The sequence below is a fragment of the Phyllobates terribilis genome, unplaced genomic scaffold (assembly GCF_046119375.1).
Source record: "Phyllobates terribilis strain yellow unplaced genomic scaffold, ASM4611937v1 Scaffold_7__3_contigs__length_470593459, whole genome shotgun sequence".
Lineage (NCBI taxonomy): Eukaryota > Metazoa > Chordata > Amphibia > Anura > Dendrobatidae > Phyllobates > Phyllobates terribilis.
In genome coordinates, this window is record NW_027362767.1 from 392,319,963 (window position 1) to 392,341,739 (window position 21,777).

The 21,777-nt window shown below is 45.2% G+C and overlaps 1 protein-coding gene across 1 annotated transcript in view; it reads right to left on the reverse strand.

Moving 5' to 3' along the window:
* LOC141154964 (cytochrome P450 2G1-like) overlaps positions 1-21,777 on the reverse strand; it is a 105,551-nt gene that overhangs the window by 44,517 nt on the left and 39,257 nt on the right. Inside the window, exons 4-5 of the mRNA XM_073641544.1 lie at positions 13,914-14,074; positions 11,673-11,849 (exon numbers count right to left, since the gene is read on the reverse strand). Coding sequence (XP_073497645.1) covers positions 11,673-11,849; positions 13,914-14,074 — 338 coding nt within the window. The remainder of the gene's footprint in view (positions 1-11,672; positions 11,850-13,913; positions 14,075-21,777) is intronic.

Below are 21,777 nucleotides of genomic sequence, written 5' to 3' on the forward strand. Positions count from 1 at the left end.
CACACAGGGTGATGATGACGAGGTTGGAGATCCCACTTACTGTCAACCCACAGTCAGACAGTCGATGAGGTCAGCAGAGGAGGTGGAGGAGGATGTGACTAGCCCTGGGGATGGGGATGACTCGGTACCCGGACATTTGCCTGGCCTTGGGGATGTCGCGGTGGTCGGCTCCCTGGCCCATACCCTGGGGTCTCTCTTTAAAAGGGTGGATAATTGTTAATTTTATAAGAGTTCATGACGCCACCTGTGGTATCTGGTGACAAGCACCAGCGCTGCAGCAGTCCACTGAGGCCGGTGATAAGGCAGCTCGATGGTATAGCTCCCCACAGGTGGAGCTAGGTCTCAGGGCAGCGTATGCAGGGGGAATGCAGGACAGGCGAGACCCAGCTGGGTCAGAGCAAGAACGGGAACGGACACGGTAGTCACTTCAGTACCTTTTACTGGTGGAAATTCAGGCACATCCCGGAGCACTGTAGGGTGAAGGGTGCATATCAGGATCCTCCCCAATGAGCGGGTGTAGGGCCTCCTGTTTCTTGCCTCTGCGTAGTAAGTTTCTGACCTGCCTGGAGCTAGGCCTAACTTTGTCTCTGTCCTGCGCTGGCTGACCTTGTGGTAGGGCCTTCTCTTGGAGTTCACGCTCCCAGTATGCGGGGCCTAAGCGTCTCCAGGCTCTGTTACATATCAGCACCTTAGCGATCCTGGGACTTGTAGTTCTCCAGGGATTCCGGTTATGCCTTACTGGGTCATAGAGATACCGGTAAGCTCGGATCCTGTGTCCGGTAAATGCTTCGGGGTGAGCTGGTTAAGCTCCTCTGCCCCTTATGTACTAACTCGCCACTCGCCTTCGGCCTACTCTGGCCCTCACTAGGCTATACACACTAACGGCAGCTTGCCGCGCTTCACTGATCTTATGGCACCGGCACACCTTAAGCTCTATCTGGGCTCCCTGAATCTAGCAAGCAGGAGCCTCGTGCTCCACTGCTGAACTATTAACTGCGTTCTCTAGACTAGACTGAGCTCCACTGCAGACTGACCTCTCTTAGGCTTCTCTACTGCAGGAACTCTTCAGAGGAACTGAACTGCCTAGCTCCACCTTCCTTATTTATATCCCTAACGGGCTCCCTCTGCTGGACTGAGGTGGAAGGTGGAGATGTGTGAATGTTTATGGGGGCCTCTTGTGGAGGATTCCATCAATGCACTCTTGTAGGATCTGTGATACCAAGCGCAGCGGGGCATCACAGATGCTATTGACGACGAGGTTAGGTTGCGCCTTCCTGAACAGAGACGGAGTACTGGAAGCACGTCAACAACTGCATCCTCAAACACAACTCTGCCTCTGACCACAAGTCGTAGTGGCTCTTCAGGTCACATGGGCTCTAAGCCTTGCATAGCCTGGGCATTTATTCAGATCGATAAGGATGACCCAACTCGTGTTATCTGTAATATTTGTCAGCAAAAGCTAAGTAGAGGCCAAAAAATACATAGTTTGAGTACTTCATGCATGTACCGTCACATGGATATGAAGCATAAGTTGCAGTGGGAAGCTCACTGTGCTACAATGCGGCCTAGCCGGCTGGGCCAACCACCGTCTGCCCCATCTTGTGCATCCGCAGCCTCTTCATCCTCTGTGACTGGGGGGACAGCAGTCACACATGTTTTTGGACGCAGACCTGCCACCTCTTTACCCGCAACAGCCAGGGTGATTGGCAGGTCGTCAGTTCATTGGGAAGTGGAAACACCTGCTAGTGTTGAGCGCTCTCCGACATCGAGAGCACCACCTTTGGATCAAGGCAACCTAACATGTCCGCCTGCATCTTCCTCACAGACCGGCAGTTGCCGGGGACACCCTACTCATCACCGTCTAAGCACAACAGCCAGCCCTCGGTCCCTCAGATGTGGAAAAGTAAAAGACCATTTCCTCCTAGCCATGAGAAAGCTAAGAGGTTGAATTTCACCATCTGCAAGCTGTTGGCTACAGAAATGCTGCCTTTCCACCTGGAGGACACAGAGGATTTTCAAGACCTTATGTCCGTCACAGTGCCCCAGTACCAGATGCCCAGTCGGCACTACTTCTCAAAGAAAGGTGTGCCTGCGCTCCACTAGCATGTCGCACACAACATCACCGCTTCTTTGAGAAACTCTGTGTGTGACAGGGTGCACTTCACCACAGACACTTGGACGAGAAGGCATGGACAGGGGCGTTACATGTCGCTGACTGGGCACTGGGTAACTATGGTGACAGCAGGACAAGGGGCTGCTGTCCAAGTCTTACCGTCCCCACGAGTTGTGTGTTAATCCTCTTTATCTCGAACTTCCTCCACTTCATCTGCCTCCTCAACCTCCTCTCGGTCCTCCACCTGCACCCAAAGCCTGTCTGGTAATGCCACCTGCTTTCTAACTGCGCAGAAGGAATCCTGCACACCTCCTTACTATGCTGGCAGCAGGGCTCAATGCATCAGTGTTTACTTTGAAATGTCTGGGAAATGTGAGTCACACAGCTGAGGAGTTTTGGTCAGCTCTGGAGACCCAGTTTCATGAAAGGTTGTCTCCACTGGACCTACAACCAGGGAAGGCCATGTGCGACAATGCTGCAAACCTGGGTGCGGCACTTCGCCGGGGCAATGTCACACACGTGCCTTGTATGGCTCACGTGTTGAACCTGGTTGTCCAGCAATTTTTAGCCCACTATCCCGGACTAGATGGCCTTCTGCAGAGTGCACGGTCGCTGTGTGCTCACTTCCGCCGTTCGCATCCCGCAGTTCAACGACTTACATCTCTACAGAAGTCGTTGGGCCTGCCAGTTCACCGGCTAAAATGCGATGTGCCGACACGGTGGAATTCAACTCTGCACATGTTGCAGCGACTGTGGCAGCACCGACAAGCCCTGGTGCAATACATTCTGACGTATAGCCTGGGCCAACAAGATCCAGAGGTGGGGCAAATCACGCTGGAGGAGTGGTCTCAGATCAGGGACCTATGCACCCTTCTGCACAGTCTTGAAATGGCGACGAAGATGTTTAGTGCTGACGATGCCATTATCAGCATGACTATTACGGTGATTTACATGCTGGAGCACATGTTAAACAGAATTCGGAGTCAGGTGGTGGGACAAGAGGAGGTGGAGGAAGTAGAGGAGGAGTCGTATGCGGAAGGGATAACATCTCCAAGGTCCAGACGGTTGGCAGCACCAAGGCGGCAGGCATGGGAGGGTGGGGGAGAGGGATTAACCAGGGCGCATGGTAGCAGCCAAACTGTTGAGGAAGGTGCAGGAGCCGAGGAAGAAGTGGAGGACGAACTGGCAATGGGCATGGAAGACTCATCAGATGAGGGAGACCTTGATCACATTTCTGTTGTGCGAGGTTGGAGGGAGAGGGCAGAGGAAGGAAGCATGATTCTTACCTCGCTACCAACACAACAAGGACTTGGTCCTTCTGGATGCGCAAGACACATGAGTGCCTTCTTGCTGCACTACCTGCAACATGACCCCCGGATTGTCAGAATTTGAAGTAATCCCGACTACTGGGTTGCCACACTCTTAGATCCCCGGTACAAAAGTATATTTGCCAAAATAATTCCTGCCATAAAAAGGTATTGACGAATGCAGGAGTATCTGTTGCAGAATCTTACATGTGCTTTTCCACAAAACACCAGTGGTGCACGTAGTGAATCTCACAGTTCTAACTTGCCAACGGTGGGACTGTCGAGTCTTCATCACTCAAAGAGTAACAGTAACACAGTATCTGCTGGTAACAGCAATTTTGTGGAATCGTTTCACCACTTTTTTAGACCATCCTTTGCAAGGCCACAGGAGACAAGAAGTCTGACACATAGTCAATGCCTAGAGAGGATGGTACAGGAGAATCTCCAAGTGAACATCGAAGCCATGACTGTGTCACTGGACCCTTGCTCATTTTGGTATTCCAATCTTGAAAAATCGCCGGAGCTCGCCACTCACGCCTTGGAGATCTTGTCATGCCATGCAGCCAGCGTTCTCTCTGAATGTGTGTTCAACGCTGCTGGTGGTGTGCTGACAGATAAGCGCACGCGGCTGTCCACTGAGAATGTAGACAGACTCACGTTCATAAAGATGATCAAATCATGGATTCGCAAGGACATTTCTACACCTGTGTCATCCTTGGGAGACTAAAAGCTTGGGGATTTGGTAAAATCACCTCACCAACCGTTTTAAGCAACAGTGGGGCAATTGATGCCACTTAACCCTAGAACGCATGACCATAAAAATCTACACTTTCACATACCTAGGGCCCTTTAGGCCCGTGTGCAAATAACATGGAATAACTCAAACTCAAATGACAAACAACTATATACATGAAGAATACCTAGAGTTTCAAAATTCTAACTAAAGCAATCTTGCAGAAAATAGAAAACAATTAACTGGGCGGGCCTGCAAGGCCACAGGTATGCGTTCTAGGGTTAAGTGGTGTCTGTGCCACAATTTTGGGAGTCCGCTTGCTGTGTCTTACGTGACGTTGGCATCGTCAATTAAAGGTGGGTTGGGTCGCACCCCCCCCTTTTAACTGTAAGAAACTACATACACTATGGCTTGGGGTAACACAGATGGTTGAGTCTGAAGAGCTGTTTACTCAGAGGTCTGCTCCAAATCTTCAGTGTCTGCTAGTCAGCGTAGAATTTTTAACTGCATCTAGCCTAGGCAATGCTTTGGGCGTAGTAGCCCAGCTGCGAAGCAAGCTGCACCGCCTGTGTATCTAATAAGAATTTTTAAATTAATCTAGCCTAGGCAGACTGTGGGGACCCCCAACCAAACCCAGATGCTCAGCCCCCCTACCGCCCCCCTTTCATGGACAACCCAATAATGTAACTCTTACAACTGGATGGGTGAGAATCGGTCACAGCTTTATTAACTCTTTATACTCATGCCATTAGAAAGGCATTTTATTTCTAAAATAATTCAGCTTGTTGCAGCATGCCCTGGGTCCCCACTCCGGCAAGTTGGCCAACAAGTGTAACTCTCCAACATGTCCTTTCTATTTCCAGGCCACGGAGGATCCAGCGTACTCGTATGCAGGACTCTGACCCCCACCCATCACTCTTAACGCTTGTTCCACTCCGTCCTGCAGTCCTGACAGGAATATGTCCAGTCCAATATCTATTAAGTGAACACCGTAGGGCCGTATGAGGCCTGCTTTATCTCCTTCCAGTTGTCGGTGTCGTATCACTACACCGCCTCTGTCTCTTCTAAATTTTGCCATCCGAATATTTATTACCCGCCTTGTCCATTCGATGGCCGTGATGTCTCGCGCACCTTGCCATACCGCTATCGGCACAATCTCTGACCATACTATAGCTAATTTTGTGAAAAATTCTCTGAAGCGTCTAGTTTCATTATTGCCATTAGTTATGCGCTCTTGTGATGACCTAGGTTGTTTCCCCCGGCCTGTATAACTAAGATGACCGGACCTCTTGCCTCTCTCCCTACCTTGATTACCTCCATTAGTACCTGTGGCCATAGCAGGCCTCTAATACCTCTCCAGTTGAAATATGTGTTATGAAACTCTAATTTCCTCCCGCCTGGGCGGACTTTCGCCCTTTTTTGTGCCCAATATATATACGAGTGGCCTATCACTCACACTGTTGGCTTAGCGTCACCTGTAAAAGAAACAAACCACGTTAGGATAACAAGTCCGGTCTTATGTATCTCGCCAAACACGTGGATCGCCATCTCCCTATCCTCTGAACTTCCGTTTCTGACAGTCCTGCTCTTGCTGCTTCCGTGGCCGCACCTATGCGGAATGAGTGTGTCCCGTAATCTTTGGGGTGGTTCCCTGCCGATGTTATGCATTTATTAAATATAGCTTGGAACAGGTATCTTGATAATGGCGTTCCATCAATGTGTGATACGAAGAAATTACTTTGTGATCTGATGGTTAGATATGTTTTTACTATTGTTACCCGACTCAGTGTACCGTTTGTGGGTTGTAGAAGTACCCAAGTACCCCTGCCCGCTGGAACCGTTTTCGATTGGTGTATGCGTACACGTGTTGCATTATTGGCTATGACTACTTCCTGGTGTAATAAGCGTCCACTGGTGGTAATTTTGGATTGAGGGACTAATTCGCTTATACATAGCGCCCCGAAGAAGGCGATCACAAATGCAGTAGACATTAGTGTTGCTTCAAATTGTGAGTGTCATGTTAATGGTGTTAGGGATAAGATGTGAGAAATCAGTTTTAGTGACACGGGACGGGACGTCTACATTCCTGACTTGGCTGACCCCTTTTCCACCCTTTTATGGATTGTCTGATGATGAATCTTTGTCACATCTCCCCAATTCAGTAGTTGGAAGTGAAATGCTACTCCGGTCAGACACCGCTGCGCTGACGCCCCTGATATGCCCCTCATCATTAGCTGGTGGAGAAATTCTATGGTGACTTGTGATCTGGCTTGTTCACATTGGTCAACCCGTCTGCCTGCTACTAGTCGTGTCCACTCTTCCCATGCCTTACCGTATGCTTGCCACGTTGACGGGGCAACTGACGCTCTGATTAATGGCATCATCTATTCGCCACTAGATCCCATAGGGAGGCTGGGCAACTGTTGCCCGATGGGTGGGCGTTGTGGAAGAGCTCTGTGAAAATCTGCCAATTGAATTGTTATAAAGCGTTAGCAGCAGCTTTATACCCCTCAGCATAGTGGCTAGCGCGGACCCATACATTGTGTTTTAGGCACAGGAATACTAGCCTGCGTAGTAGGCCTAACACTGGGAGAGACAATGATGCCATCTTATTAATGCAGTGCGCTAGGCTGGTGTTTTGTGTTATGAAGCGTATATTTTTGTTAGCCAGGCGCGCGCCCCATATTTCTATTGCTACCACTATTGGGAAAAATTATTTTCAGGGCTAGATGCAGCTAAAAATTATTATTAATTTCAAAGCTGGTGGAGCTTGGTATAGATGGCCTAATACAATGAGTCCCACACACTGCTAGAAGCCCAAATATTTTTTCAGAGGTAGATGCAGATAAAAATTATTTTTAATTTGCAACCTGATGGAGGTCAGTATAGATGGACTAATAGAGAAAGTCCCACACACTGCTAGAAGGCCAAATATTTTTTCAGAGCTAGATGCAGATAAAAATTATATTCAATTTGCAACCTGATGGAGGTCAGTATAGATGGACTAATAGAGAAAGTCCCACACACTGCTAGAAGGCCAAATATTTTTTCAGAGCTAGATGCACATAAAAATTATATTCAATTTGCAACCTGATGGAGGTCAGTATAGATGGACTAATAGAACAAGTCCCACACACAGCTAGAAGCCCAAATATTTTTTCAGAGGTACTGTAGATGCAGATAAAAATTATTTTTAATTGGCAACCTGATGGAGGTCAGTATAGATGGACTAATACAACAAGTCCCACACACAGCTAGAAGCCCAATATTTTTTCAGAGCTAGATGCAGACAAAAAATTATTTTGAATTTGCAACCTGATGGAGGTCAGTATAGATGGACTAATAGAGAAAGTCCCACACACTGCTAGAAGGCCCAATATTTTTTCAGAGGTAGATGCAGAAAAAAATATATTCAGTTTGCAACCTGATGGAGGTCAGTATAGATGAACTAATACAACAAGTCCCACACACAGCTAGAAGCCCAATATTTTTTCACAGGTAGATGCAGAAAAAAATATATTCAGTTTGCAACCTGATGGAGGTCTGTATAGATGGATTAATAGAACAAGTCCCACACACAGCTAGAAGCCCAATATTTTTTCAGAGGTAGATGCAGAAAAAAATATATTCAGTTTGCAACCTGATGGAGGTCTGTATAGATGGATTAATAGAACAAGTCCCACACACAGCTAGAAGCCCAATATTTTTTCAGAGGTAGATGCAGAAAAAAATATATTCAGTTTGCAACCTGATGGAGGTCAGTATAGATGGACTAATACAACAAGTCCCACACACAGCTAGAAGCCCAATATTTTTTCAGAGCTAGATGCAGACAAAAAATTATTTTGCATTTGCAACCTGATGGAGGTCAGTATAGATGGACTAATAGAGAAAGTCCCACACACTGCTAGAAGGCCACATATTTTTTCAGAGGTAGATGCAGAAAAAAATATATTCAGTTTGCAACCTGATGGAGGTCTGTATAGATGGATTAATAGAACAAGTCCCACACACAGCTAGAAGCCCAATATTTTTTCAGAGGTAGATGCAGAAAAAAATATATTCAGTTTGAAACCTGATGGAGGTCAATATAGATGGACTAATACAACAAGTCCCACACACAGCTAGAAGCCCAATATTTTTTCAGAGCTAGATGCAGACAAAAAATTATTTTGAATTTGCAACCTGATGGAGGTCAGTATAGATGGACTAATAGAGAAAGTCCCACACACTGCTAGAAGGCCACATATTTTTTCAGAGGTAGATGCAGAAAAAAATATATTCAGTTTGCAACCTGATGGAGGTCTGTATAGATGGATTAATAGAACAAGTCCCACACACAGCTAGAAGCCCAATATTTTTTCAGAGGTAGATGCAGAAAAAAATATATTCAGTTTGAAACCTGATGGAGGTCAGTATAGATGGACTAATACAACAAGTCCCACACACAGCTAGAAGCCCAATATTTTTTCAGAGCTAGATGCAGACAAAAAATTATTTTGAATTTGCAACCTGATGGAGGTCAGTATAGATGGACTAATAGAGAAAGTCCCACACACTGCTAGAAGGCCACATATTTTTTCAGAGGTAGATGCAGAAAAAAATATATTCAGTTTGCAACCTGATGGAGGTCTGTATAGATGGATTAATAGAACAAGTCCCACACACAGCTAGAAGCCCAATATTTTTTCAGAGGTAGATGCAGAAAAAAATATATTCAGTTTGCAACCTGATGGAGGTCAGTATAGATGGACTAATACAACAAGTCCCACACACAGCTAGAAGCCCAATATTTTTTCAGAGGTAGATGCAGAAAAAAATATATTCAGTTTGCAAACTGATGGAGGTCTGTATAGATGGATTAATAGAACAAGTCCCACACACAGCTAGAAGCCCAAATATTTTTTCAGAGGTAGATGCAGATAAAAATTATTTTTAATTTGCAACCTGATGGAGGTCAGTATAGATGGACTAATAGAGAAAGTCCCACACACTGCTAGAAGGCCAAATATTTTTTCAGAGCTAGATGCAGATAAAAATTATATTCAATTTGCAACCTGATGGAGGTCAGTATAGATGGACTAATAGAACAAGTCCCACACACAGCTAGAAGCCCAAATGTTTTTTCAGAGGTAGATGCAGATAAAAATTATTTTTAATTTGCAACCTGATGGAGGTCAGTATAGATGGACTAATAGAGAAAGTCCCACACACTGCTAGAAGGCCAAATATTTTTTCAGAGCTAGATGCAGATAAAAATTATATTCAATTTGCAACCTGATGGAGGTCAGTATAGATGGACTAATAGAACAAGTCCCACACACAGCTAGAAGCCCAAATATTTTTTCAGAGGTACTGTAGATGCAGATAAAAATTATTTTTAATTTGCAACCTGATGGAGGTCAGTATAGATGGACTAATACAACAAGTCCGACACACAGCTAGAAGCCCAAATATTTTTTCAGAGCTAGATGCAGACAAAAAATTATTTTGAATTTGCAACCTGATGGAGGTCAGTATAGATGGACTAATAGAGAAAGTCCCACACACTGCTAGAAGGCCAAATATTTTTTCAGAGCTAGATGCAGAAAAAAATTATATTCAGTTTGCAGCCTGATGGAGGTCAGTATTGATGGACTAATAGAGAAAGTCCCACACACTGCTAGAAGGCCACATATTTTTTCAGAGGTAGATGCAGAAAAAAATATATTCAGTTTGCAACCTGATGGAGGTCTGTATAGATGGATTAATAGAACAAGTCCCACACACAGCTAGAAGCCCAATATTTTTTCAGAGGTAGATGCAGAAAAAAATATATTCAGTTTGCAACCTGACGGAGGTCAGTATAGATGGACTAATACAACAAGTCCCACACACAGCTAGAAGCCCAATATTTTTTCAGAGGTAGATGCAGAAAAAAATATATTCAGTTTGCAACCTGATGGAGGTCTGTATAGATGGATTAATAGAACAAGTCCCAAACACAGCTAGAAGCCCAAATATTTTTTCATAGGTAGATGCAGATAAAAATTATTTTTAATTTGCAACCTGATGGAGGTCAGTATAGATGGACTAATAGAATGATGCTATGCCCAAAAGATTTTACTTCACTAGGTGCAGTAAAAAAATTGGTATTCTATACACAGGTGGTATATCTTGCAACACAGATAGGCTACTCCACCGACTAACACACTCTGCAATAGGCCAAAAAGGATTAGCTTTGCTAGATTCAGCCAAATGCTGTGAAAAAAACTTGCACAGCACTGGCACAGACCTGCCTGGCAAAAACTGATAGGAACTGATGTAACCTAGTCCTGAAAAGGACTGCAATTACAATTAGTCTTTACTCCCACATCCTATCTATTTAAGAGCACAGACCTGCCTGATAAAAGTCATAGGAAATGCTGTAACCTAGTCCTTAAAAGGACTGCAATCACAACTATTCCCTACTCCCAAGCTATCTGTAGATTTGTGCGAAAATTGGCTTGAAATTAACAAGGTATAGCGCACACAGCAACAGCGGTGCCGTCTAACACGCAGCTGCAGCAGTGAGAAAATGGTGGCGACGGGGAAAATGGCTTGGTCTTATAGGGCAAGGACATGTGACATACACTGCCAATGACACATGCCCTTGCTTGTGTGAAAAAAAGCACTTCGCTCCGTGTGTGCGCTGCTGATAGGCTGACAGATTGCACCTCCCCACTGTAAATGCGGGAAAGAGAAAAAAAATGGAGATCTTCATTATTCCTGCAGAGATCCATCCCCTGCCCCTCCCCCTCCCCCCACCCCGCTGTACACTCAAACTGCATATTAACATTAATTTTCATCATTACTGAGAAAAAATCCAGTTATGATTTTGGTGCACTAACAGTTATCGAGCATAACCTCGAACAGCCGAATTTTTCACTATCAAACAATACCCATCTATGAAGATGAGAATAACACTTCAAGAAGCCTACGTCTTTCAGTCATAGAGACGTGGCTGGCGCAGCTACAGTCACCGCTCAGTATATAGAGAGTGGAGGCTGTAACCATGCCCCCAGTACTGATTGATAGTTGGCTCATTACTGATGCACTACTAAGACAGCTGTCAGTCAGTGCCGGGTCATTGTTACAGCTGCCACTAACTATGTACTGAGTGGTGACTAAAGCTGCGCTGGCTGAACCTCTATGACTGAAAGCTTGAGGCTGCCGGGAGAAATAATGTTAATTTCCTCCCAGTAGCTGGGATTTCAGTGCTGCATCAGCAACATAGCTTTAGAATGCTATTAACTTGCAGATTAACCCCATATGTGCAAGTTAATTGTGTATATTGACATGACAGATTCCCTTGAAGTTATAAAAATGAAACAGCGGGCACCAGGACCTGCTGTCACTGGTGGTTTGGAATGTGATATTGTCAAGTACCTCCTTAATGGGTTCTTATTTTTCGTTTTGCTTTTTCACATTAATTGTTTGGATTTATCATTCGAGATATCCCATTCCTTGATGGATGATAAATGTATGTAGGAAATTTTACCTGGTTCATTTTAATAAGAAAACAATCAATAAAATCCCGAGGGTTGGAGGGGTCAAATGTCTCCTGATTCATCTTCACTCTTTCAGAGACAAACGTCAAAATTTCATCCAAGATTTTTTTCATTCTTTGGTGAGGTCCAGGAAAGGGGTCTAGTATCTCTGGAAGTAAGCTATGCACCTAGGAGAAGAATGTAATGTGAACTTACATTTTATATTGTACAATTTCTAATATTTGATTACGGATATGCATACACCATACACATTAGATGACTGTTGGCAGAACGATGGTTTGGCTGATCGTTTGGCTGGCAGCCATCTCAGCCAGCTCTCCCATACACAGGAGCACTCATTCTGTAAATACTTTATCACTCTAATCTGCATGGGTTTCTCAGTAAATATAGGGGTCTCCCAAATGTGCCCGAATCTGCAGGAACGTAGAGGGATCAGGCCGCAGAGGGGACCGGCCCCTAAACTAGTGGAGAACTACAAGGCTCAGCTAGAAACCGGAGGCTGCTGTACTTGCAAGGTGCAGCTGCCAACCACCACAATTACATAGCCGAAAAGGTGGCCACAGAGGGTCCAGGGTACTTCAGGTCGCCTGATAAGACCCGAAGCTACCGGCTTGGGACACTGATTATGAGGCACAGGGCAGGAGGGTGAGAGCCAGTGCAGGAAGACGACCGAGGAAGGCACATAGAACTGGGTCCCTTTTAAGTACTTCTTAGTTACTTGAGAGATTGCTGAACCCCTTCCTTGTTGAACGCAGGACGACGTGGGATGTTACCCTGGTCCTGGTAACCTGGAGTTCAACAACTGTGAGTAAACCTTGAAGACTGAACCCCACTGTGTCCTAGAATTAGTATCTGCGCCATCCCCTGCACTACACTGCACAGCAATATCTACCTCATCTATAATATCACTGCACTGCCCTGGAGCTTAGCTCTACCTGTGGAGAGCTGAACCAACTCTGCAGCATCACCATCAGCTCCAGAGGATCTTCACCGCAGCGGCGGCTCCATATAGCCACATACCACAAGTGGCGTCACGAACATTAAACTGTAAAAACTATAATCCCCTTTTATTGACCACCCTGGGTCACGGACCAGGTCACTGCCACTGTGACATCCCCTGCACCGACCAGCCCGGCACCGAGTACCCCACGGCCCAGGGGACACGTTAGTATCATTGAGCGGCTGCTGACTGATAGAGCAGGCTGGCAGGGGATGGTAAGAAAGCCATGTCATTACCAGAAGGTCAGGGACAGGAACAGAATCGCCGGCCAGTGGCAAAGTTCCAAACAATGTGAGGTCAACAAATATATACCACACAGGATCACGGCAACAGAGGTATTGGGACATAACCAGGGTCAGATATAACCTATACTGGCAATTGGTGGAAGGGAGCTAAGAGTTTATACAGTGAAAGACCCTCCCACCTAATGTTCACATAAGAGAGTTAAAGAGATCCATGGCCAGGAATTAACTTCCGAACTCCTTGTCTTGATGGCACCACATGTTCCAGAAATCAAACATAGCTTCAGAGATGTTGCTCTGTGTCACCAGGTGTGAAGGTATTGTGCCACCCAGGGACAGAAGCAGGGGAAGGGAACACAAAAATGAATTTAACACATGTAGTCATACTTAAAATATTGATAATATCTTCAATGCTTATGAAACTTTTGTTGGTTGATGTTTGAAAAAAATCTTAATTTAATTCTTTGAGAATAACTAATGGCTGCCATAGAGCAATTCCACGCTTTAATTTTCTGATTTAAGCTGATAAGATATGTAGTCCTATGATGGTTCCAAAAGAAATATGTGTGTGATAATAATATGCCAAGAATAGCGAGATGATTGTGGAGGCCATTCTAAAAATTCTAGTTATCTAGTCATAACTACAGTATGTGTTTAACTTTTCCCTAGCGGGGGATGTAGGATCCAGAATATGGCTGAGAGTTGTGTAGAAATATTTGTAACTATTGGGCCAATCGATCTTACATGGCTGTATTAGGAGTTTCTTAACATCTTCATCTTCTTATCTGCTTATACAATGTAGAATTGTACTTTGCAGATTTTGTAAGAATGGGTTAAAAGCTACAATGAATGGAGTCCAGAATCATGCAATAGACCAACCTTTTTGGCACTTGAAAACAGATTGAGTACTTTCATATTTATCTACATGTCCAAACAGAAATAGATTGTCTTGGAAGAAGAGGCAAATGAAGAATATGAAAATGATTTACCTGACCCCAGGTGGAGCTCATCAACTGAAATACTTCATTAAACAAATTAAGAAGTTTCAGAAAATGTAAGTTTTTATAATCAAATCGATTCCCAAACACGATTGAGCAGATTACATTGGATACCGACTGGGCCAGGATATTGGTAGGGTTGAACGGTGATTCTGTAAAAGTTAAAAAGTTGAACATTTAGAGCAAAATGGGAACACTATTTGAAGATCGGTGGGTGGCATGTAGAGAATGACATCGGGTTCAAAGTACAGCACAGGATCCATGTGTCATGGCCTTAAACTTAAGTATTGCACAACATATAACATAGCTTACCAGTTTTTCTTAGTGTAATCCTCTACATCACTGATACCCAACCTTTCTCACCTCGGGAGCCACATTCAGAGCCATAATCATCCTATGTCCAGCTTAGAACTTATTTAATTTATCTCTCCAACCCCAAAGCCAGTGTCACCTCATCCACATTAGCTCTTCTGTATGGGAACACTCACAAAAGTCACCATCTGGAGTCCTGCTCTTCACAGCTGATTTGTAGACTTGGTGCTAATGCATCAAGCTGGAAGATCTATATATCATGGCCCTGTGAGCCACATGTGGCTCCCGAGCCACAGGTTGGGGTTCCCTGATCTGCATTAAACAGTGATTGAGATCAAAGCCACATACAAGTATGTCCAGTAGAGAAGAGCAAAGATATTTGAAGTACCCTGGTCTGGTGTCCAGGTTTTCAGTGGCAGCCAAACTAATGCTATATTCATTTCTGCAACAGTAATCCTTTTCCTGGCATCCTGGGTGCCTCTGCAGCTTATTTAAAGAGGCCCTTCATTTTTTGCATCAATTTTTCTCTTTTATGTCTCTGTACTGGCCCTTACAGGCAGCTCTATGTTTACCACCTTATTCTTGTTTTTGCCCCTTTTTTTTAAACAAAAATTTGCTATGTATTTTCTATAATAATTATTTGTATCATTATATTTAATAAAGAATTGTATTTTTACTATTTATTTGGGCTTAATCTCCATTCTTCCTTTTGGTCTCATAGCACATTGAACAGCCTGACAAATGTTTTAGTAGTGAATTATAGGGGGTTGGTATGTATGTGGTTAGTAATACATGTAAGGGGAAAAGTAACATAGTTTTTGGGCTGTGACTTTAAGAAGTTAAAGAGAACCTGTAGCTCAGTTCATGCAGCGTAAACCATGGTCAGCATGAATCAAAGCCTGGTGGTGCTATTGCACAGAGACGACACTAGCCCAGCGGGAGTAGCGGGAGGACAGGTGGATTAGTCAGGCAGCAGAGTTTAGGAAAGATTGGAGGGGTGCAAGAGTGTTTGAAGGAAGGCCACAGAGCAGGAGTCAAGGTGATGATGAGGGCGTGCACTAGTGTTTTTGTAGATTCATGGTTGAGGAATGTGCAGATCCGGGAGATATTTTTGAGTTGGAGTCGACAGGATGTGGAAAGGGTTTGGATATGTGGTTTGAAGGAGAGATCAGAGTCCAGAGTTACCCCAAGGCAGCGAGCTTGCGGGACTGGGGAGAGTGAACAGCCATTGACGTTAATAGATAGGTTGGGTGGGGGGGATGAATGAGATGGTGGAAAGATAATGAATTCTGTTTTGTCCATGTTATGTCTTAGAAATCTAGCAGAGAAGAAGGATAAAATAGCGAACACACATTGTGGGATTCTGGTTAGTAGGGAGGAGATGTCAGATCTGGAGAGGTAGATCTGTGTGTCATCAACATAGAGGTGATACTGAAACCTGTGAGACTCTATGAGCTGTCCCAAGCAAAAGGTGTAGATGGAGAAGGGGATGGGTCCTAGGACTGAACCTTGGGGAACACCGACAGATAGGGGGCGGGATGAGGAGGTGGTGTGTGAGTGGGAGACCCTGAATGTCCTGTCTGTTAGACAGATAGGGCCAAGTCTGTGATGCCGAGTAGTGTTGAGCCACCCCCGTAGTGTTCGGGTTCGGTTCGGTTCATCGAACACCGGGATGTTCGAGGAACTGTTCGTCGAACTGTTCGTCGAACACCTTAGAACACCGTCGAACACCGTTAAAACCAATGGCAGGCAAACAAAAACACATAGAAACACATAGAAAACACCTTCAAAGGTGTCCAAAAGCTGACAAACTGCTCAGAAGACGCTTTCTTTAAAAAAGCCGGCCGGCAATTCAGCAGCGGCATACACCGGTACCCGACAATTTAGACAAGAAGGAATAGAGCCTCACACATAGATTAGATAGATAGAAACATGTCAGTCACATATATATGAAGTACAGTGACAGTGTTGCTTACTGTACTTGTCATTTAGTGTAAAGGATTTATTAAAAAATATAATAGTGTTTTCATGCACTGTCTCTTTAAAAAAGCCGGCCGGCAATTCAGCAGCGGTACCCGACAATTTATAACAGAAAGAATAGAGCTTCACACATAGATTAGATAGATAGAAACATGTCAGTCACATATATATGAAGTACAGTGACAGTGTTGGTTACTGTACTTGTCATTTAGTATTAAAATAAAGGATTTATTATTAAAAAAAATTGGCGTGGGGTTCCCCTTAATTTTAGTCTCTAGCGGAGGTTAAGCAGACAGCTGGGGCAGATGTTTGAAGCCTGGGAAGGGGGTAATACCCACGGAGCTTCCCAGGCTACTAATATGAGCCCCCAGCTGAATGCCTAGCCTTTACTAGCTATTAAAATGGGGGACCCCCCAAAAAAATGACGTGGGGTCCCCCCTAATTTAATAGCTAGCAAAGGCTAGGCAGACAGCTGGGGGCTGATATTAATAGCCCAGGAAGGGAGCCATGAATATTGGCCCCCTCCCAGGCTAGAAACACCAGCCGTCAGCCGCCCCAGAAATGGCGCATCCATAGGATGCGCCAATTCTGGCACTTAGCCTCGCTCTTCCACGCTGCCCTGTAGCGGTGGCAGGGGGTAATATGGCTGGGGTTGATGTCAGCTTATAATGCCAGCTGACATCAAGCCCAGGTTAGTAATGGAGAGGCGTCTATAAGACACCCCCATTACTAACCCCATAGTGAAAGCTAAAAAAAAACACAAACACCCAGAATAAAGTCCTTTAATTGAAATAAAGACACAATCCTTTATTGTTCTAAATTAAACCATACTTACCGTCACGCCCATTCCAGCTGAAGCCAACGATCTCCTGCAATAAAAGAAAAATAATAAAGCAACATCATCCTTACCTTTCCATGGTTCCCAGGACAGCTCCAGCTCTGCTACATCAAGATGACAGGCTGGACCGCAGCAAAAAGCTGCCATCCAGCCTGTCATCCCGCAGACACTGAGAAGCGCAGGCATGCTTGCGCTCCTCAGTGTCTCGCTGTGACGGCATAAAGATGAGCCGAGGTCATGTCCAATGAACTCGGCGCACCTCATGCACGTCACTGACAGCGTGGGAAAATTCTCACGCTGAAGCGCTGAGTGCAGGAGAATTCTCCCACGCTGTCAGTGACGTGCATAAGGTGAGCTCATGTCCAATGAACTCAGCTCACCTCCTGCACGTCACTGACAGCATGGGAGAATTCTCCTGCACTCAGCGCTTCAGCGTGAGAATTCTCCCACGCTGAAACGCTGAGTGCAGGAGAATTTTCCCACGCTGTCAGTGACGTGCATGAGGTGAGCCGAGTTCATTGGACATTAACTCGGCTCATCTGGATGCCCTCACAGAGAGACACTGTGGAGCGCAAGCAAGCCTGCTCTTCTCAGTGTCTGCGGGATGACAGGCTGGATGGCAGCGTTCTGCTGCGGTCCAGCCTGTCATCTCGATGTAGCAGAGCTGAAGCTGTCATGGGAACCATGGAAAGGTAAGGATGATGTTGCTTTATTATTTTTCTTTTATTTCAGGAGATCGTTGGCTTCAGCTGGAATGGGCGTGACGGTAAGTATGGTTTAATTTAGAACAATAAAGAATTGTGTGTTTATTTCAATTAAAGGACTTTTTTCTGGGTGTTGTGTTTTTTTTAAATACTTTACTAGAAATTCATGGTGGTCATGTCTAATATTGGTGTGACCCCATGAATTTTGGGCTTAGGGCCAGCTGATAATGCCAAGCTGGCCCTAACCCCTTTATTACCCAGTGAGCCACCGCACCAGGGCCCTGGATGAGTTGGGTACAGCGCCAGAAGATGGCGCTTCTATGAACGCGCCATTTTCCGGGGTGACTGCGGACTGCAATTTGCAGCGGGGGTGGCCCAGAAAGCTTGGGCCTCCCTGCGCTGCGGATTCCAGCCCCCAGCTGCCTAGTTGTACCTGGCTGGACACAAAAACAGGGCGAAGCCCCACGTCAATTTTCTTTAAATTATTTCATGAATTTCCTGAAATAATTTTAAAAAATTGAAGTGGGGCTTCGCACTATATTTGTGTCCAGCCAGGTACAGCAGGCAGGAACGGGCTGCCCCCAACCACCAGCTGCCTATTTGTACCTGGCCGGACACAACAATATAGGGAAGGCCTTTTTTTCTTAATTATTTCATGAATTTCATGAAATAATTAAAAAAAATGTAAGTGGGGCTTCGCAGTATATTTGTGTCCAGCCAGGTACAGCAGGCAGGAACGGGCTGCCCCCAACCACCAGCTGACTATTTGTACCTGGCCGGACACAACAATATAGGGAAGGCCTTTTTTTCTTAATTATTTCATGAATTTCATGAAATAATTAAAAAAAATTGAAGTGGGGCTTCGCACTATATTTGTGTCCAGCCAGGTACAGCAGGCAGGAACGGGCTGCCCCCAACCACCAGCTGACTATTTTTACCTGGCCGGACACAACAATATAGGGAAGGCCTTTTTTTCTTAATTATTTCATGAATTTCATGAAATAATTAAAAAAAAAATACGTGGGGCTTCGCACTATATTTGTGTCCAGCCAGGTACAACTAGGCAGCTGGGGGCTGGAATCTGCAGCGCAGGGAGGCCCAAGCTTTCTGGGCCCCCCCCGCTGCAAATTGCAGTCCGCAGCCACCCCGGAAAATGGCGCGTTCATAGAAGCGCCATCTTCTGGCGCTGTACCCAACTCATCCAGGGCCCTGGTGCGGTGGCTCACTGGGTAATAAAGGGGTTAGGGCCAGCTTGGTATTATCAGCTGGCCCCAAGCACAAAATTCATGGGGTCACGCCAGTATTAGACATGACCGCCATGAATTTCTAGTAAAGTATTTAAAAAAAACACAACACCCAGAATAAAGTCCTTTAATTGAAATAAACACACAATTCTTTATTGTTCTAAATTAAACTATACTTACCATCACGCCCATTCCAGCTGAAGCCAACGATCTCCTGCAATAAAAGAAAAATAATAAACCAACCTCATCCTTACCTTTCCATGGTTCCCACGACAGCTTCAGCTCTGCTACATCGAGATGACAGGCTGGACCGCAGCAGAACGCTGCCATCCAGCCTGTCATGCCGCAGACACTGAGAAGAGCAGGCATGCTTGCGCTCCTCAGTGTCTGACTGTGACGGCATCCAGATGAGCCGAGGTCATGTCCAATGAACTCAGCTCACCTCCTGCACGTCACTGACAGCGTGGGAGAATTCTCCTGCACTCAGCGCTTCAGCGTGAGAATTCTCCCACGCTGTAAGTGACGTGCATGAGGTGAGCCGAGTTCATTGGACATGACCTCGGCTCATCTTTATGTCGTCACAGAGAGACAATGTGGAGTGCAAGCATGCCTGCTCTTCTCAGCGTCTGCGGGATGACAGGCTGGATGGCGGCGTTCTGCTGCGGTCCAGCCTGTCATCTCGATGTAGCAGAGCTGGAGCTGTCGTGGGAACCATGGAAAGGTAAGGATGAGGTTGCTTTATTATTTTATTTTTATTACAGGAGATCGTTGGCTTCAGCTGGAATGGGCGTGATGGTAAGTATGGTTTAATTTAGAACAATAAAGAATTGTGTGTTTATTTCAATTAAAGGACTTTATTCTGGGTGTTTGTGTTTTCTTTTAACTTTGACTATGAGGTTAGTAATGGGGGTGTCTTATAGACGCCTCTCCATTACTAACCTGGGCTTGATGTCAGCTGGCATTATAAGCTGACATCAACCCCAGCCCTATTACCCCCTGCCACCGCTACAGGGCAACGTGGAAGAGCGAGGCTAAGTGCCAGAATTGGCGCATCCTATGAATCCGCCATTTCTGGGGCGGCTGACGGCTGGTGTTTCTAGCCTGGGAGGGGGCCAATATTCATGGCTCCCTTCCTGGGCTATTAATATCAGCCCCCAGCTGTCTGCCTAGCCTTTGCTAGCTATTAAATTAGGGGGGACCCCACGTCATTTTTTTGGGGGGGTCCCCCATTTTAATAGCTAGTAAAGGCTATGTATTCAGCTGGGGGCTGATATTAGTAGCCTGGGAAGCTCCGTGGGTATTACCCCCTTCCCAGGCTTCAAACATCTGCCCCAGCTGTCTGCCTAACCTCCGCTAGAGACTAAAATTATGGGGGATCCCACGCCAATTTTTTTAATAATAAATCCTTTATTTTAACACTAAATGACAAGTACAGTAATCAACACTGTCACAGTACTTCATATATATGTGACTGACATGTTTCTATCTATCTAATCTATGTGTGAAGCTCTATTCCTTCTATTCTAAATTGTCGGGTACTGCTGCTGAATTGCCGGCCGGCTTTCTTAAAGAGACGGTGCATGAAAACACTATTATTTTTTTAAATAAATCCTTTACACTAAATGACAAGTACAGTAACCAACACTGTCACTGTACTTCATATATATGTGACTGACATGTTTATATCTATCTAATCTATGTGTGAAGCTCTATTCTGTCTGTTATAAATTGTCGGGTACAGATGCTGAATTGCCGGCCGGCTTTCTTAAAGAGACGGTGCATGAAAACACTATTATTTTTTTTAATAAATCCTTTACACTAAATGACAAGTACAGTAAGCAACACTGTCACTGTACTTCATATATATGTGACTGACATGTTTCTATCTATCTAATCTATGTGTGATGCTCTATTCTTTCTATTCTAAATTGTCGGGTACAGATGCTGAATTGCCGGCCGGCTTTTTTAAAGGGACGGTGCATGAAAACACTAATATTTTTTTTTATAAATCCTTTACACTAAATGACAAGTACAGTAAGCAGCACTTTCACTGTACTTCGTATATATGTGGCTGACATGTTTATATCTATCTAATCTATGTGTGAAGCTCTATTCTTTCGGTTCTAATTTGTCGGGTACCGGTGTATGCCGCTGCTGAATTGCCGGCTTTTCATGTTTCACTGTGAGCACTGTTCCCATCGATTTGGGCAATCACTGTAATGCCACAACCACCATGGCTGTGGCATTACAGTGAGTGGCAGACAATCCCTGCATGATTGGTGCTCTAAATAGCGCCAGACATGCAGGACACGCTTTTGGTGCACGAACAGTTATCGAACATAACCTCGAACAGCCGAATTTTTTGCAAATCGTTCGGGTTCGTCGAACAACTCGAACACCGCCCAAAACAGCTCGAATTTGAGATTGGCGAACAGTTCTAGTCGAACACCGCTCATCTCTAATGCCAAGAGATGAGGGAGTCTGTAGTAAGAGGGAATGGTCCACTGTGTCGAAGGCAGATGACAGGTCAAGGAGGAGGAGGACAGAGTAGTGTCGCTTGGATTTGGTGGTTAGTAGGTCGTTGGTGACTTTAGTCAGGGCAGTTTCAGTAGAATGGTGCAGTCAAAAGCCAGATTGGAGATGGTCAAAGAGAGAGCAGGAGGAGAGGTGGGAGGACAATTCAAAGTGGACATGTTGTTCCAGTAGTTTTGAGGCATAGGGGAGAAGTGATATGGGGCGATTGCTAGTCAGAGAGGATGGATCAAAGGAGGGCTTTT